This window comes from Oryzias latipes, chromosome 14 (genome assembly GCF_002234675.1).
Source record: "Oryzias latipes chromosome 14, ASM223467v1".
In the NCBI taxonomy this organism is placed as follows: domain Eukaryota; kingdom Metazoa; phylum Chordata; class Actinopteri; order Beloniformes; family Adrianichthyidae; genus Oryzias; species Oryzias latipes.
The window spans coordinates 8,565,648-8,583,614 of record NC_019872.2 but is presented as its reverse complement, the minus strand read 5'-3'; the positions used below and the strand labels follow the sequence as shown (position 1 = coordinate 8,583,614).

Genomic DNA, 17,967 nt, shown 5'->3' with positions numbered 1-17,967 from the left:
CACGAACAGAGAAAACTGTAAAAAAGGAAAAACTAAGCTGAATGTTTACTGTGGAAAATGACTCGCAGAGGGACAGCATGGGAAAACTCAAACAATAAACCCAGAAGTACTTCCTAAAACAAAAGTTTGGAAAAAAATGCATGAAAATAAAAAGGTCAAATAAAAAACATACATGTCATTGTGCTTTTGTACTTTAGTCATTATGTTATTGGGATAGTTTTCTTTCTGCGTCACAATTAGTTTGGTCCTAAAAAAGTGGAAGTTTACGTAGTACAGCTGACTATGGAACTGACTATGGAATTCCTTATCTAAATCTGTAAATCATAAAATATTTTCAAAAATGGATCCGTATAAAACATACTATAGCATGAAGGTCCTTTGGGTGAATCAAAAGGATATCTATTTTCTGACAGCTTTGCAAGACATCAACGTAAACATGACGTTTTAAATTTGCACGCTTTAGCTTATTACAAGAATAAATTATTTTTTTTAGGTGTAAATTATAATAAAAATAATTATATAGACTTTGGTCAAATTCCAACTGGGACCTTTCTGGGTGGAGTTTGCATGTTACCCATGTGCATGTGTAGGTTTTCTCCGGGCACTCCGGCTTCCTCCCTCAGCCCAAAAATATGCTTGATAGGTTAATTGGTGTCCCTATAGGTGAGTGTGTGTCGCCCTGCAACACACTAGTGACCAGTGTAAGAATTACTGTGGAAAGACCTTTAAAAAGCTCATTTATGAGTGAAAATAGATAGTCTTTAATAATCCCTCAGGATATTTAAAAATGGCCATCTGCTGACAATCTTAAAACACACACACACATTTAAAAACAATAAAAGTTAATGGTTCAAAAAGTAATTGATTTAAAAAAAATCTATGGATTATATAGATTAAAATTCAATGGATTAAATCATTTAAAAATCAGTGGGTTGAATTAATCAAAAGCAATTGCTTCTTAGATGCTCCGCCATAGAGTGGTTTTGCCTGATGGCACAAGGAACAAAAGATTTCTTTCTAAAGATTTCTTCAAATGTAGGTTAAAGTATTTAGATACAACAAGACAAATGTGTCCCCTTTATGTCTAAGAAACTTTGACAATATTTTTAAAACATTTTTTATCAAAATATTATGCTATTTACTTAAAAATAGAACATTGATATGACTGCATATCTTTAACAGTTGTTTAAACATAGATCTGTTTTTCCTACTTTAAGCCATAAGTTAGAGTATTATCATTTCTAAGAACAATGCATTAATAGAGAACAACAACAACAAACAAAATGTTTGCACATTTACTATTAAAATTTTAGGAACTGGTTTATTATCACAGCTAAAACGTGTCTGAACGATAGCCTCCCGCTCTGGTTTTGTGTGCTGCCTTTTGTTAAACTTTCATTCAGCGTTCAGCCTCGTCAGCCTTTCTCTATGTAGCCACTATGACAAACAAAAGTCCAAATTAGTCTTTCTGTGGAACAATAGCAGAGCTGAACATGAGCAGTCGCACTGCAGAGACATCGCATTCGCCGGAAACACAAAAGGAACTTTTTTAAGGATATTTGGCTTTTTTTTAATCCCAACTTTCCCGTCTTTGCAGCCTCTGGCCTGAAGGATCTACGTCAGATATGGAGCCAGTTGCTTATGGCAACAATCCTTTATCTTTCATCTGCACACAAGATAGAAAAATGACGTCAGACTCAAGCTTTGTCTGCTTATAGCTGAACATTTGATGAGCTTTTGTTGGTTTAGCAGTATCCGGTTTGTGTGTCTGTGTAAAGTTGCAGTTGAAAGTATAACATGTGGAAGACCACACAAAGTAAGTACTATATTACATCTATGTGTACATTTACATTGTTTTAGCCGTTTATAAAATATTAAAACAGTCAACAGGCCGGTCTTAAAGCTGGAGACGTTATTTGAAGGTTTTCTTTATTATTTATTATTTGTGATCTGATTTGAAATGGTTTGTGCAGACTCTGATCCAGAGGACACAGATGAACTGACAGCAATGGTGTGTCTGGAGTCAGACCTGCAGGATGGACAGTAAGGAAGCTGAACTATATATTTTTAAATGGACAATCCAAAACCTCTATTTTTAAACACATATGCTCCACTATCCACTTCCAATCTTGTGTCAACACATGAAAATAACTTGTTTTTGCTTCAGCTTGACTATAATCTCATAGGTCACTTATTTAAACGTTATGAAAGAATCTTGGAGGTTTTCCTTTATACAGCAGTTTCAGAATATTTAATTTAGGTTTAAGGGCTTCTGAACTAACAAACATTTCTGTAGTGCAGAGGCTTAGGACACAAGTTGAAGTTAGCATGCTAAAATTACATGTTCAAGTTAAACATTCCTCATACAAATCCAAAAGTCTTGAGAAAAGAAAACATATCATAAAGACATTGAACTCACTCACATTTTTCCGTGAAATACGCACATTTTAAAATGTTGTTGGTTAGTAGCACACCCAACTGTTTGGAAGATCAACCAAAGGTCTCCTTCAGCAGGATTAGCTCCAATTAACTAAAATAGACTTCATAAATACATATTATATAATTTCCGATCTGGGTATTTTGTTTTTCTCAAATTGCAAAAAGCTATCACTCCATTTGTCCATCTATGTCCTGAATTTAATTCTAATGAGCCATTGATGCTTTCAAGGCAGCAGAGTCAGAAATAGCAACTAATAGTTCTGATCTTATCACAACTTGATGCGCTTAACTAAAATAATTTAGTTCTCTTCAGGAAAAATATTGTCAAATGATTGAAGAAATGATAGAATCTGGAACAGAACATGACCCCATGTGCCATTTTTTAATATTGTATGTGCACTTCATCTCTGTCTTGCATCCAAATCTGTCACAGTCCCGGAAAGCCATATAATTTTAAATGATGTCAGCATGATCAATAAATGATTTAGACGAGATTGGGACTTTGAGAAAGTTGTATTTCTTCATGGTAAAAGCAATATACAGTATGCACCAGATGACTGACTTTGTCAACAGATATTTAAAGATAACTGGAGGTTTGCAATATATCCAGGAGGGTTAAATGATTTCAAATTTATATTTGGAGCATTTAAAACGTATATGTTTAGAAAATGCAATGTCAACAAAGTTGCAACACTGGTTTAAAACAATTCCATAACATGAGCTTTCATTCATTTACTAGAAAGCTATTTTATCTTGCACATAGGATGAAAAATGTGTTTGAAAATAAACAAACATTTTGTTGCATGATTGTAGTTAAGGTGTGACATAACTACACACTAAAGAAAATAAAAACTTCAAAATCACATCATAATCCAAAAAGTTTACAACAAAAAGAAAAAAAGCCATAAGAAACAGAAAATCAGATTTCCTTACCAAATAAACACGTGTAATACTGAATTACAATTCAACATTTGGGAAACAGCACTAATGGAAATGAGGAAAGGGCTAATATAATTTCTAAATATTCTGAGTAACTTTGAAGAATCAAAAGAAATCAACAAAAATCTAAACTCAAAACCAAACGATTCAATAATAACTTTAAAAAAATGTAATTAGTCAGATATATGTGTATATGTTAATGTATACAAAAGTATGTCTAACTATATAAACATACATTTTGTTTCGACATGTAAGACTTTCGAATGCCTTCTCGACTGTCCGTTTTTCGACTGAAGGGGTCTTTGTGTCTCTCTGTGTGTGATCGGAGAATGAAGGAAGTTGAAATTGGACATCACAGTGTGCTGCTCACACGCCATGAAGGCAAATATAGTGCCCTCGGAAACCAGTGTACGCACTACGGAGCTCCACTCAGCCAAGGTATAGCGTCTTTAACTTAAATTACACGTGTTGGCCGTCTGTACTAATGAATCGTATGCCTGACTGGGTGTGTCTGTGTGTGTGTGTTCAGGGGTTGTTTCAGGAAACAGAGTGCGCTGTCCATGGCACGGCTCCTGCTTCAACATCTGCACAGGAGATCTGGAGGAGTTCCCCGGCATTGACTCCTTACCTTGCCATAAGGTACAAATAGGAGAGATGGCCTCATGCTATCCCTTAAGGAGACCTACTGACCTTTTATTTTTTTTTCCTCTTTTCATTTTCAAAGGTCAAAATTCAAAACAGTAAAGTGTATGTGACTGTAAACAGAAAGGTAAGTAACTACAAATGTAAGTTTGTTAATGTAATCTTCAGAGGAGTGCACGTAAAAACTTTAAAAGACCTTTAAAGGCAAAACATATTTGTTCTTGTATATGCTTAGACTTTAGAAGGGGAAACAAAAGCAACAATTTCGTTTTTTTACAGTTATTTAAGTAAGAAAGTAGGCTTTTTCACATTTTTGAAGTTTACAGACCTTAACCCTTGTGCTATCCTAGGCACTTTAACATTGGGAGTTGGGTCATTTAGACCCACTAGACTGTGTGTTGAACCTTTTTTCTTCAATGATTTGTGATCTTCACTGGTGTCCATGGATTACTTGAAATCTTTCCACCTTTATCCACCTTTGTCATGGTAGGGAGAACACATCAATGCAAGGATGGGATCATCTAAGATAGCACAAGGGTTAAACCAGCTTCTACCTCACATGAATGGTAGCACATATAGTCACCAAGCTTAGGATATAAATAAAAACAAAATTTACTGACCTAATATTTTCAAAACATCAACTAAAAGTGGGGAAAAAGTATTAGTATGCATGGTTCATCAAGTGCACTTGATGAAACATTACATTAAGGAGAGCCAAAACAGAAAAGAATAAATAAAAAATATAAAAACAATTGAAACAAAAATGAAAAACATTGTGTCTATTAATTTACTAAATTAAACTAGTTTTGAAACTTCTTGCTGAAATAAATAAAAAAGTATATTCAGGCCACACTTTGATTGTCATTTAATTAAAATGTGATTGTTGTCAAAGTTTATATGTCCTAACATATGTAAGCAAAATAAGTGAAAACTTTTAGTTTATTTAAAAACCTATGAACCTCTATCTTCACTGCACGATTCAGGACCTCAAACAGCAGAAACGAATACGCAGTATGGGAGGTGCAGTACCAGGAGTTGCTCACACCATCCTGCTGCTTGGAGGAGGCGAGTCCAGACTGTGTGTGGGGAGAGGATTCACATACTAATGGGGGGGGGTCATTTACAAATGTGACACATATGCATTAGAAGTCCTCATGACAGAATGTAGATCATATAAGAAAACGTTAACTGTAATAACTTTTAATATTTTATTCCATTTCAATTCTGAATGTTATCCTAATGGTCGACATGGATGATTTAAAACAAAAGTTAGTATTTATATGTTTACTGAGTGTTTGTAATGGTACGTTTGTCTCCAGGAATTGCTTCACTGATGTGTGCAGAAACGCTCCGGCAAGAAAAGTTTGGTGGTAGAATCATCATGGTCTCCAGAGATCACCTTTTGCCCTACGACAAAACTCGGCTCAGCAAGGTTCAGCGGATGACATGAACACAAGAGTTTAGGAGATAACCATCCAATTTACTGCCAGTATTGAAACCCCAGACCCCTGCTCCCTCTCCACAGGTCATGAATGTGGAGAGTGACACCATTGTTCTGAGGAGGATGGAGTTTTACCATCAGTATGATATTGAGGTGTGGCTCAGGAAAGAAGTGAGTTCTTCTTTTATCTCAATTGAAACATGTTAAATATTTTCTTCCTGTGTTTATTAAGCTGGATTAAATAGAACATGTATTTCTTCCACAATAAAAAAAACAACTTTCTTTCAGTGGTAAAAGTTGAAGCTAAAGCATCACCACCATCTTTGCAGGTGCTGTCAGTGGACACAGATAGGAAGACAGTTGCATTTGATGATGGTTTAGTCCAGAACTATGACCAGCTCCTCATTTCCACAGGCTGCAGGTACATCCTGAACAACATCTCTGTCTGTGTGCAGGTATTTCCTTCAGCACCAAGGCCTTTTGGAGGCCATTGATTACAGTCAGGATAACTTGAGACAAGAAGCACAGAAAAAAGGACCAAATAGTTATGTAATCAAACCAGATCTATACTTTAAACCAATTTCTGGCAGTCTAAAAAACATGAATGTAGAGTTATAGTTATTTCAATAAGGAGAGATCTTAGGACTGTAAATAAAGATTTATTTGTGATACAAAAGATGTGCATGAACTAAGTCCACAGTCTTTAATGGGCCACTGACGCCCTGCATGCTGGGGTAAGCTTAGACCGATAAAATAAACCCTAAAGCCTAGATGCTGGTGGTGTTTGAGGGCCAGTCCATGCCAAAGCATTGGTCCAGGAGGAGGACGGGGTGGAGGTGGTCTGGCAAAACCGTCTAGAATGTAGAAATATACATACATCCATGAATTCAAAAGCAAAAATATGATTGTGTTTGGCTTATTTAGCTATTGATTTAAAGTGACGGCTTAATTGATGAGTGCCGTGGAGAGTGAGTGATGTACAATCCCAGCTTACCTGGAAGTGAGGTAGATCTTCCTTATCGAAATTATGCCAAAGCTTTACTTGCAATTTTCTGTGTGAGTTTTGGGACAGAGTTGTTGGGCAGAATTGTGAGACTTATTGTATAAAATGTTTGCATTTAAATAAAAAATGAGTGACAAATCCTAAAGTGAAAAAAACCTACTGCAGATGTCCTCAGCAAGAATTAAACATTTACATAAAAACCAACATCTCCTGCTGTTATTCTTTAAACTTTAAATAGACTTGACTGAAGGCTTTCTTGTGTGGCTCTGAGGAGCTACTTTGTTGGTGTTCTAATCAGAGATAACTGAAAACAAACACTATTTTATTTCAAATTCAAACTACTCACTTTTTAAAGTTTTAAAGACATTTTTCTTCCCTTTTTATGCAAATATTTACCAGATTTAGAAAAGATCATTAAATCAGAATCAGAATCTTTTTTCCTCTTTATTTTTAAAAACCTTGTTACAACATTAGTCTCTGTGAAACTGCTAAGGTCATCATCATCTGTCTTTCAGAGCTAAGGCTCTCGATGTTCCGGGCACAAAGCTTAGGAACATAATGATGTTGGAGACACCAGAGGACGCCCGGCAGATCCACGCTGCCTGTATGGGCAGCAACGTAGTCCTCGTAGGAACTTCATTTGTTGGTACTGTAATAGTTGTGTAAAAAAAAGAAAGAATATTTTTAACATTTGTGTTGAAAACAGTTGTGTAGTAACTATTATATGAGATGTCCTCAGTAACTTGGACCATAACGTCCATGAAAGTACAAACGTACAAACTTTCATGATGTGTTTTTACAATTATTTTGATCATGTTTTATTTAACAGGGATGGAAGTTGCGTCATATCTGTTGGACAAAGCCTCCAGTATCACTGTGATTGGCAGCAGTGAGCTTCCATACCAGAACACGCTGGGTCGGGAGGTCGGCAGAATAACAATGATGGTAACAGCTGTAACTGTCTACATCCGACTTTTTTTTTCTTTTTACCAACAGGTCATTCTGTTTACCCATCATTCCTTCTGTTTCTGCAGATGCTGTCAGAGTACAACATCAAATTTTACATGAATGACATTGTGACAGAAATCAAAGGCGTGAACGGCAAGGTGAGGAGGAATGCTTCACCCGGATACTTTATTACAACCTTCGTTTTAAGCTTAGTGAAAAAGGTGAAACTAAACTCTGCTGGTGTTTGATTCACCAACAGGTGAAGGAAGTTGTGCTTAAAAGTGGAAAAGTTATCCCAACGGATGTGCTGATTGTGGGAATTGGTGAGATAAACTCCTTTACCTTACTGCATACCTTTCTTTTTTAGCCTGTCCCTGTAACACACAGTCATATGAGGGCGTATAGCAACTGCAGTGTCATTTATTTAGCTTTCATAATTTAACCTAAGGTTTATTTGATATTTTTAAACAAAAACTGCTTAAAACTTCAAGATAGAAATGTATTTGTTAATCTACAAACCTCCATTTATGGTTGGTTGTGGTTGCATCTTCAAAGATGACGTTTAAATTCCTGTTGTTTGAAAATGACCCAAATAAAATGGTTTATAGGACTGTGTGTGTGTAATAATTTATGTTAGTTATTTATTTTTATTTTTTTATTAATGCCTTGGATTTCAAAACCTTTAAATCAGGATTTGGTTAAGGTTTATGTGATTCTTTACAAGACAGGCCAAAAACAACAGCCTCAACATATTTGGCCTTCATTTCTTTTCTTTGGTCAACAGGTAGCATTCCTAACTCAGCGTTCCTGCAAGGCACTAAAATACAGATGAATCCAAAAAAGCTAGTAATAGTTGATAAGGTGGGTCTTCCCTTTGTTGTAAAAACGTCTCGCTGTGCTTTGATTTTCAGTTTGTGGGCTACAGACATTTCATGCCAGCATGTATTTCCTCTGTGATGACAAGAAAACGAATGAGTTTTCTGCTCTGTTGATGATCTCTCTTCTTCCTCTGTTCCCCCTCCTGGCAGTACATGCGCACAAATGTCCCAGATGTGTTCTGTGCAGGTGATCTGGCCACTTTCCCTTTGGCAATGGCCAAAAACCAGCTGGTGAACATCGGACACTGGCAGATGGCTCAAGCACAAGGTAACGAACAATAATTAAAAAAAAAGGGTTTCTGTCACAGAAATACAGAAAAAGAATATTTAAAAAATAAAACATAGGAGTTTAGTGTTCAAAATTAAAGAGGAAAAAGCTTGTTTTAGAATAAAGTCATTGCCCCTTAAAGCCTTTAGATACAAATATGCATCAAACCACTTGGGCTCCAAAATTACCTTAACTTAGCAAAAACAACATATTTTTTTAAAGCTAGAAAGAACTTCATTTCAAAATGCTAATTTCAAGATCAAACTTGTTGGATTACATATTTTAGGCACTACACAAACAGTGAAATGTTTGAACCTTTCAACGCTGTTAAAATGCACTGCAAAAAGGAATAATTCAAAAGTAAAAAGACTTTCAAATAACAATAAATGTCTGTTCTAAATAAATGTTCTGTTTTCCAAGAAAATAACCATATTAAGAACGTTTTTCAATAAAATAATATTAGTTTGATAAAACGTGTCTAAGTGACTGAAATGTTTTTTAAATACGAGTTCTTGGTAAGACAATGTATTAGGACATTTGCTTATTTATAGAAAATCTTCAAAGGGGGTAAGAATTTTTAAATTTATTTTTAAGGAGCCCGTTTTGACAGTGTTAAACTTTGTTCTCAATATAAGGTGCCACCTTTATCTTAGTTAGTTCTGAGTTTACTGTAAAAATTATTGTTGAAAAACTTCTCGTAGCCTTTGTTTATTTTTCTAACTGGACTTTTGACATTTTTCTACTGTCAAGGAAGAGTGGCAGCTCTGAACATGCTGGGAAAAGAAACTGAACTCACTTCAGTTCCTTTCTACTGGACCGTCCTACTGGGTAAAACCATCAGATATGCAGGTACAAAACGCACAGCGTGAACACCTCTGCAGGTGAAGTTTAAAGCCCACTACTGCTCACTGAGGTCTCCATCTGAAGACATTTTAGATGAAAACACAGCCAAGGTTCTTTAGCAACATATCCACAATTTACAGTGTTGACCTGTTGCTTTTACTCTGATTTAATTGCTCTCTTTTTTTGTTTGTGTGCAGGCTATGGGGAAGGATACACTGAGCTGGTGATGAAAGGAAACATTCAGGAACATAAATTCCTCGCTTTGTACCTCAAGTAAGAAAAAGATAAAACTTCAATTGAAAACCTGGACTAATTCTCTCTATATTCCAGAATACACCATTTGGCTATTTTTACCCTATTGTGTATGTTTTGTTTACCTGGAGAAATGATGAGGTCATAGCTGCAGCAGGCCTCAACTTTGATCCGGCTGTGTCTGCAGTGGCTGAGAGGCTGTCTTCTGGAAAAGTCATTACCAAGAAGGAAGCTCAGTATGTGAGACTAACATCCTATAATTATCTGTATAGCATCCTTGGTGCTGTCAGAAAAGAACACGCTGCTCAAATGCTTCTACCCCAGCAGAAGTGTATTTTTGATAGTGCGTTTGGTTTTATCTCACTGAATCTGAAAACTATGCTGTGATGAAATAACATAGGAAAGAAATTGGAAATCCTTCAGATTTAGTAATATTGTTTTTACACCTTAAACTCAAAGTTTTCATCCAGTTAAGGCAGTTCAGTTAAAGAGATAGATTACATGTTGGGAGAAATTCACATTAGATTTCATCAAAAGGTGTGGATCCATCTTTCCTTCTCCTCTCCCCAACAGATCGGACGACCTGAGGTGGCTGCAGATGTCATGATTGTCTGCTCATCTGCAGCACTCCACCTAAAAAGCTAAAAGCTTAACTGAAAGGTTTTGTAAAAAAAATATTCACCGATGGAGAAGAATCAACCAGTGAGAGATCTACATCCATGTTCTGATGCAGACTGAAAAACAATGTGCAGCTCATGTTAGGGGGGGTCCATGTTACAACAGATACCTCAAACAACAAATCTTTTGAGTTTTTTTTAATATGTATTTGTAAATATATTAGTTTCTTTCATTGATTTATTCCTCAGTCAAGAAACATCCCAAACAGGAAGCATCAGTGTGTCCTCTACTGTTAATATTAAATTGGCGTCCCCTTCAACAGGATGGAAAAACAGAATCGGCTGCGTCTGTGAACCGGTCAGCAAGTCGAGAAGAGGGATTAGGGCGGCAGAAAGTGGGGCGGTCAGCACTTTAAAAAGGGGCTGCTGAAACACGCAACAGTGACAAAACCCACCACCATGGAACAATAAAACTCTAACAAATGCACTCAACAAAAAATGCACACCAGATGTGCTGTTTTTTTCCCCTTTCTCCCTCAGTCACTCTGGTTTAAAATGCCATTAACGCCTAAACAGGCTCATCACAAACCCTTACTTTCACCTTTGGAGTACACTTTGTAATCCAACTTTTGCTTCATCTTAAGTCACATTTGCTGCCTAGATGTTTAGTTTATTTTATCTATCATGAATAGCAAGGTAACTCATTGTTTCCCCACGTGTTCACAGGAAGTATTATCAGTTACCAAAGATAAAAATGCTGAGTACTCTTGTAAACGCTGTATCATCAATCTAAAAAGCAAAGAAAATTACTACGAATGTTGATTTTACTTTTTTCTTTCTGTTCCTTCACAATAAAGTTTCAAAGCACAGCTGTCTTTGTGGTTGGGAGATGCTGCCATCTGCTGTTGATTGCTGGTAACACCACAACAGTTGGTTTCAACATGTTAAGCAACTTACAAAACATTTATAACTATAACCCAGTTATAACTATCAGAAATCCAAGGATTTCAGGGACAGGAGGTGGTTTGGCAGTAATATCACAGTCTAGCTTACCTCTTAGCACTGAAGTCAAACATTATTATAAATCCTTTGAAAACATCATTTTGTCTATAAATTATCCAAACATGAAGACTCAAAAAGCAGTTTTATTCATAATTATTTATTGCCCTCCCAGCCCGTATTCAGAATCTTTCTGACATCCTACCAACTACTGTTTTCGATTCTGATCAAATTATAATAATAGGGGATTTTAATGTTCATGTTGATGACCCCAGTGACTGTCTAGGAAATGCATTTGCAGCTTTTTTAGATAATATTAGTTTCACACAAAACGTAAATGAACCCACTCAATGTCACAAGCACACCCTGGACCTTGTTTTTAACCCATGGTGTAGAGATCATCCATTGGAGTGTCCTTCCTCATAACCCCATTATTTCAGATCACTTTCTAATGACCTTCCCGTAGTTCAACCAATACTTAATAACATGCAGAGCAAATACTCTGAGACCAGCTCCCATAGAATCAGTCCTATTACAAATGACCTGTTTGTTAATGAGGCCTTACAAGCCCTCAGCCTTAGGTGTCAACATTCCTATGTCAGCTACTTTGTTATGAGTCAGCTGTGCAGACGAGCAGAACTGAAGTAGAAAAGAAATGGTCAAAATAAGAATACTTTTACTTTTTTAAACAAGTTGGGTGACATCATTGTTTCCCTTTAGAAAAAGTTTGAGGTTTTAAATGTTTGTTGTTGGAAAAACCACATAAACTTCATCCATTTATTCAGGAGAATTCCCCCATTTTCAAGTAACTGGGATGGCTGTTTCGTTCATCTACAAACCAATTTTGAGGTGGCTCTCATTTATTTTTTTCTTCATTCAGGATCTGTAATTCCAGGATCAGTAATTCCATGTTCTTGTAGGTCAGTCTTTTTTTTTAATTAAAGCTTCTCTTGAGGGTTGCTGGGTGTCTTTTAATAGAGCCTCTCTGTGTGCGATGTAACGCTGCCGCCTGTTGGCTCTGTACTGCTCCAGCCTCTTGGCCTCCTCTTGGGGGTCTTGTAGAACTCCTTCCCACCTCAGGCTCTCTCTAGCCTGCATACCAAGCCCAGTCTCATGCGCCATGGCTCTGCTGCTGCTGGTGTCATCAGTCAATTCAACCATAGCCTGTGAATCTTTTTGATGTGTTTTGCTTTTCTGGCTGCAGCCAGAGCCCGGTTTGGCATTTTTCTTTTTGCTCGCTTTGGGCTTGGGAAGCTGCTCTTGGATCTGGGTTTGTTCCTGAGGACACAGGAGCGGCGAGATCTCAGAGGACAATCGTTTATCTGCAAGAGAGACAAGCAAATGATTAAAATCACGTGACTCCTGCTGTCGCCTCCTCATAGAAGCATGTGATACAAATTCTGTCTGTTGGAGATTTTGATCCCTTTATCTTGCCTGATGTTTTTGTGATATTCAGAAAACGTGAACTAAATTTTCAAGATTTTGCAAATAATGAATAATAAGTAAATACAAGTTTTTGTTAACATAAAATGTCTTCTTGTTTGTTTATTTATTTATGTTGAAAAAAAACACATTTTCTCTCCTCTTTATACAGGTATACTTGTTTGATAGGATTAATCTTAGTTCCAAAAAATAATTTTCAAAGAAAAAAAACATAATTTCTCATTTTGAATCACTGCACTCACTTTAACTTTTAAATAAATCTTGCAGAGCTTAGTTTTGACAGTTTTGTCAGTCTATGAAAGAGGACAACAGCTTGTGTTGCAGAGATAGTGATGGTAAGAAGGCTTGATTCAGAATTAAGCCTCTCCCACATTTTTATTTATTCATAAAACATTGAAAAAGGTACAGAAATTAACTCATCACACATTTCATTTTTGATTGTCTGGAAAATATTGCTAATATTTGCACACACACAAAAGAAAAAGAGCAGTAGGCTAAAGAGATGCAGATGCTGATAAAAGTGAAAGGATGGAGACAATAGTTTGCATGATGCAGAAAAGTGGCTGTTCAGAGCATCAGGATGAAAAGCTACATTACAAAGAGCTAAATGTCAGCATTAAATGCCAATTTATAAATTCCCCAAAGAAAGTTCAAAACACAAAAAAAGCTAAACATCACAAAGTGTGTTCTGGTTTGAGGCTATTTTCTAAATGAGAACCTATTGCTAAATTGCTACAAAAATACTGGAAAAAAAATCTAATCAACTGACAAACAAGAAATTGCTGTAACATGAATAAATTCATTGTAACACAACTGCTATTATAAAGTCCACCTGGTGGAATCCTTCAATGCAGATTTCTGAGCTAGTTAGGTATAAATAACTAAACCCTGAACTCCAGGAAAGAAGTAAAATATTACGTGGATGGTAAAACACAAACCAGTGAACTGCAAGAAAACTTTCATTGTTGTGTTTTGCTGCATAAAGTGTAAAAAAGCTTGGAGGGATGATGCTTTTCACCTGACTCGTCTTGTGTTACACAGCTTACTTCAAGATTAAATATCCTGAAGACAGAATATGATCTAAACTAAGGGGACAAAGGCAAACACCTTTTACGTTTTACGTTTACCTTTGTTGATTTATCATTTTTTATTAAATTTAAAAAACAAAACATCACACGTTTCTATTTTATACAGCGAAATAACTACAATAGCTGAATGTATAAAGTAGTTATTCTTGAATATAATTTACCTTTATTTTCTGGAATAGTTGAGGACGATCCTTTAATCCCTTGTTTCTGTTTTTTCTTTCCTTTTCTCTTCTTTTTTTTCTGGGTGATCTTGTCTGATTGGATCAATTTAAAGTTTCTATCTTCTGGGACGGTCATGATGTTGCGGAACCAACTGAGCTTAAAAATATATCGATCCAGGAAAAAAAAGAAGAAGAGTATGAACAAAGTTCTGATGCATCTTACACTGTTTAGAAAGACGTGGCAAAATCTTCGTTTACTCACCAAGTTAGGTTACGATAATCCCTCCTTCTTTTAGTTTAGGTCTTCGAAAAACACACTTTCTTGTGTTTTGGAATAACCACTTTTATAGCATTCCATTGTGCTGAGAAAAGAAGGAAACGGTGCGGGTTTTTGTTATTTTTCCTTTTTCTTCCGGAGCAAACATTGCCTCAATCACTTTCGGGCGGCGTTGCCCAGTCGCTGTTTCCATGGCGACAGAGCACGCGCGTTAATTCCAAATTGAAAAGAACATCAGAATAATAATGATATGGCGGTCTATTTATTAACAACAACAACCAAAATAATAACGATGATGATAATAGTAGTAATAATCATAATGTATATCATGTGTATGCAGTATATTTGACTAATAAAGCCTACCTTGTGGCTTTGACTAATAATAATAAAAAAAATAACAATGATAATAATAGTTCTAGTAATAATAGTAAAGAAAATAATGTTATATACTATTTTTGTGCCTAAATTAATGACAAAGATTCATTGTTTACTATATTTTATTTTAAAAACTTACAGTGAAAAGCTCTCTAACTGAAAAGATTTGCAAAATTTTACTTGAACATAAACTGAATGAGCAATCGACTAAACTGGAGTCAGATGTACAGTTACACCTCATGGTCCTTAAAAATCGTGAAAGGGGGTGCACAAACCTAAAAACTAATCAAGTAAATGTAAAAGTTACACTAAAAAATCTGATTACTATTTCTTATGTTGTTATTTGTTTGGAGTCCTCATTTCCTGGTATTTGAAATCCTGGACAAGTTAAAGTACAATCGGCAACACAATTGAATTTTACAGCAAAACTGTGAGATAAATATATATTTTTTGCCTAATTAGGCATTTTTTTGTCAACAAAGTCCATGGTGTTGAAGTCCAACTAGGCACAACACTTTTGTTCTTTCATAGATCTTTGACTCATTATATCTTATCTCTTTTCTCAGCCATAAAGGCAGGAATGCACATCACACAATTCCGTAGCTGCTTTTAAAACACCAACATGACCACACCTTCCAGACTCTGACAGCTGCTTCACAGAAACTTTCCAACCCCTCTCCTATTTCAGGGCTTTTACTCTGAGACAAACAAACACATAAAGACTTTGAAAGAGAAAAGAAATGTAAAAAATCTGGGGGAAGAACATAAACTTGTTTTTCCCTCTAACTTGGTTAAGCATCTGCAAAAGCCCCTGACACCCTTGCGCACCTTCACACAACCCATCATTGACTTTTTCCAGAAAACTGTTGATTTTTGTAACATTTATTTGGTCATCTATGATTATTTAACGACAAGGAAGCAAAATGTTAGAGTAAAAGACTCTAAAGCCTAAACATTTCATAAAGAATTGTTTTGTTTAGTTTAGTTTAGTTCTGCTGTTAAATTAGTTATTATTATTTCACTGAAACTGAACATAAACTGTAGGCCAAGCTGTTTCTATCTATAACAAATGCTCGTCATTATGATGTAATGTAATTTTCATATATTTTACGTTACATAAACATTTCCCCAGAAGTGAAGTAAGGAAGGAAGCTAGCACGTTTGATGCTGGACATGTGACAAAGGATTTGGGGGGGGGGGGGGGGGGGGGGGGGGGTTCTGTTCCCTTTTACAGGAAAGTGAGTTTGGGGAAGTTCTGAAAATCCACTCAATATTCCAGAAAATTCCTGGAAGTCCATGCATTTTATAAAATGTGTGGCACTTTGGAGTAAAAACAGTATAGATATAAACCACTTTAAGCTTAAACCATCGTTTTATGTCTATTATTTTTAAAAAGTATTATCTGATTTGGCAACAGATACACAGAAGTGACCACCAATATTCAAGAGAGTGCACTCAGAAGGATTTTTCTGTTATCAGCTTAGTATTAGACACATTGGTGTCTAAAATAACTAATTGACATGCAGACTCAAGAGATGCTGCAGCTTGTTTTATTTTCAGTGGTGGCCTTTAGACTTTGAGGCCGCTGCAACCAGAAGACCACAGACTTCCCCATACCAATCCCAATATAACACACACACACTCACACACACACATCCATGCGCACGCACACAGACACCGGAGTAGCTGCGTGTCAGAGCTGAAACCAGTGTGTCACGCGCATGTTATTTCTTCACATAACTGAACCAGAAAAAGAACTGGGATAAATCATCTTGCTGAGTCAGAGAGGACACGTAGCATTTTTTCTGAGCAGTAGTGACAAAGTTCACTGAGAAGTGCCGATACAATACAGGTGTTCTCTGAAAACTCACATGGTTGATGGCAAAATCCAGTTTCTGCTAAGTCCCCCTTCATGCAAGCGAGAAATGCAGACACTCTATGGCTACACAAACCAATCGATCTTGGCTTAAAAAATAAACAAAAAAGACCCAGAATTTTTTGATTTTCTCTTATCTTTTTTCCTCATGGTAAGCTTTTTCTCTGCCATGTTGGGACGGTGAAGGGGAAGTTGGCGGCTTGCGTGCTTTTCCATGATGCTGACAAAACAGATCTGAAGTCACGCAAAGATCATCAACAACAGCCTTCAGATTTTATGAGGAAGGACTTGCTTGTAACATACATGTCAGATCAGTCAGTGAAAAGGTTTTGCAGGTGGGGGCTTTCCTAACTGGTATCTTTGAAGGCACTCCAGATATTTCAGAGAGCAATCAGATCATCTTACAAGCTGATGTAGGTTATTCCTTGTTAAATATACAGATAGATGTTGGGGGCAGCTTAAAAAGTCAATAAATAAGTATTAGTTTTATAGCTTGAAGCTTTATTATTCATGCTCTCATTGTTTTGAAATTCAAATTATTCTCAGAAGCTATTGTGCTTTCTGTAAATAAAAAAAAGCCATGAAGTCAATGGAATTACCAAAGGAGAAGTCTCTGGAAAGTGGCCTGGGCCTGGCATAGATTTGCTGCTTGTGTGTGCTCAGTGGGTCAGGTGACAGCGAGGAAGCAGCTTTTCAGACTGCAGCAGTCTTAAAGCTGCAGAGTGACAAGCCCAGGTTCACAGGAAAAGGAGACTCATCTCACAGCCTTTGCTGTGAGTGTGTCCATGTGCATCAGCAATGAGAGGGTAACAAGTTCATCTCAACCCACTGATGTCTCCAGAGGGCATTTGCAGACGCCCACCACGTCTTAATGGTATAGCAACACAACTTTTGTGCAATTTGCGCAGCTCCAAATTGAAACAGAAACAGTTGCCATATCAGCAGACTCCTATTGTATTAAAAAATGTTGACAGGTCTTGTCTAGAGTCCTACTCATGATTAGTACACAAATCAGAAGAATATATAAGCATAAAAATAACTTTAATTTGAAAAAATGTAACTTTTTTTGTTGTTAAAATGTGTTGTTATAATTTTACATTCACTTAGATTCATAGAATCAGCCTTTTTTACCCTAGTTTATCATCAAAAACATATCAGGTAGGATTTACATTTTCAAAGAGAACATTGTTAACATGATCTTTAATGTAAATAAAAAATAATAATTTGGGATTTTTGACTACAGTTTAAAACATCCCTAACTAAGGTTAAACATCAGTGCAATGTATGTGTATATGGGTAGTTTATTTGTGTATCATAAAGTCACTAATGACATGTCATTCAAGGCAAAACACAAAATCTCAACCTTTTTATAAAGATTCAATTCCGAACTAAAGTCATAGTCAGTCATTAAAGTAAAAGTCAGTTTCAGTCTGTGAATTTTATATTTTTAGCTGATGTTTTTTACTCAGACATTTGTG

The 17,967-nt window shown here is 36.2% G+C and overlaps 2 protein-coding genes across 5 annotated transcripts; one reads left to right on the top strand and one right to left on the bottom strand.

The window, feature by feature from the left end:
- The first annotated feature begins 64 nt into the window (after positions 1 to 64).
- On the top strand, positions 65 to 11,139 carry LOC101161742 (apoptosis-inducing factor 3). Of its 3 annotated transcripts, none has more exons than XM_011483251.2 (19): positions 65 to 1,816; positions 1,974 to 2,043; positions 3,707 to 3,816; positions 3,908 to 4,017; positions 4,103 to 4,147; positions 5,004 to 5,085; positions 5,340 to 5,452; positions 5,546 to 5,632; positions 5,791 to 5,882; positions 6,980 to 7,110; positions 7,294 to 7,409; positions 7,499 to 7,570; positions 7,672 to 7,735; positions 8,197 to 8,273; positions 8,441 to 8,558; positions 9,309 to 9,407; positions 9,599 to 9,674; positions 9,785 to 9,889; positions 10,227 to 11,139. In XM_011483251.2, the coding sequence occupies exons 1-19, from the start codon at positions 1,798 to 1,800 to the stop codon at positions 10,258 to 10,260; spliced, it is 1,620 nt and encodes a 539-aa protein (XP_011481553.1). In that variant the 5' UTR covers positions 65 to 1,797; the 3' UTR covers positions 10,261 to 11,139. The 3 variants fall into 3 exon arrangements, 2 of the variants coding, with proteins under 2 accessions (XP_011481553.1, XP_011481555.1); XM_011483253.3 differs by having other exon boundaries at positions 9,841 to 9,889; positions 10,227 to 10,282; XR_002291648.2 differs by lacking the exon at positions 10,227 to 11,139 and having other exon boundaries at positions 9,313 to 9,407; positions 9,785 to 9,843.
- A 789-nt stretch (positions 11,140 to 11,928) lies between these two features.
- On the bottom strand, positions 11,929 to 14,443 carry LOC101158468 (protein LIAT1). Of its 2 annotated transcripts, none has more exons than XM_020708738.2 (3): positions 14,224 to 14,443; positions 13,962 to 14,118; positions 11,929 to 12,591 (listed from the first exon to the last, which is right to left on the bottom strand). In XM_020708738.2, the coding sequence occupies exons 2-3, from the start codon at positions 14,095 to 14,097 to the stop codon at positions 12,191 to 12,193; spliced, it is 537 nt and encodes a 178-aa protein (XP_020564397.1). In that variant the 5' UTR covers positions 14,098 to 14,118; positions 14,224 to 14,443; the 3' UTR covers positions 11,929 to 12,190. The 2 variants fall into 2 exon arrangements, with proteins under 2 accessions (XP_020564397.1, XP_020564398.1); XM_020708739.2 differs by having other exon boundaries at positions 13,962 to 14,113.
- Positions 14,444 to 17,967: the final 3,524 nt, after the last annotated feature.

Coding starts and splice junctions, on each gene's coding strand:
- LOC101161742 (XM_011483251.2), top strand. Junction 3,817..3,907: donor CGGAGCTCCACTCAGCCAAG/GTATAGCGTCTT, acceptor GTGTGTGTTCAG/GGGTTGTTTCAGGAAACAGA. Junction 5,883..6,979: donor CTCATTTCCACAGGCTGCAG/GTACATCCTGAA, acceptor TCTGTCTTTCAG/AGCTAAGGCTCTCGATGTTC.
- LOC101158468 (XM_020708738.2), bottom strand. CDS start 14,097: ATGACCGTCCCAGAAGATAGAAACTTTAAATTGATCCAATCAGACAAG. Junction 12,592..13,961: donor AACTATTCCAGAAAATAAAG/GTAAATTATATT, acceptor TCTCTCTTGCAG/ATAAACGATTGTCCTCTGAG.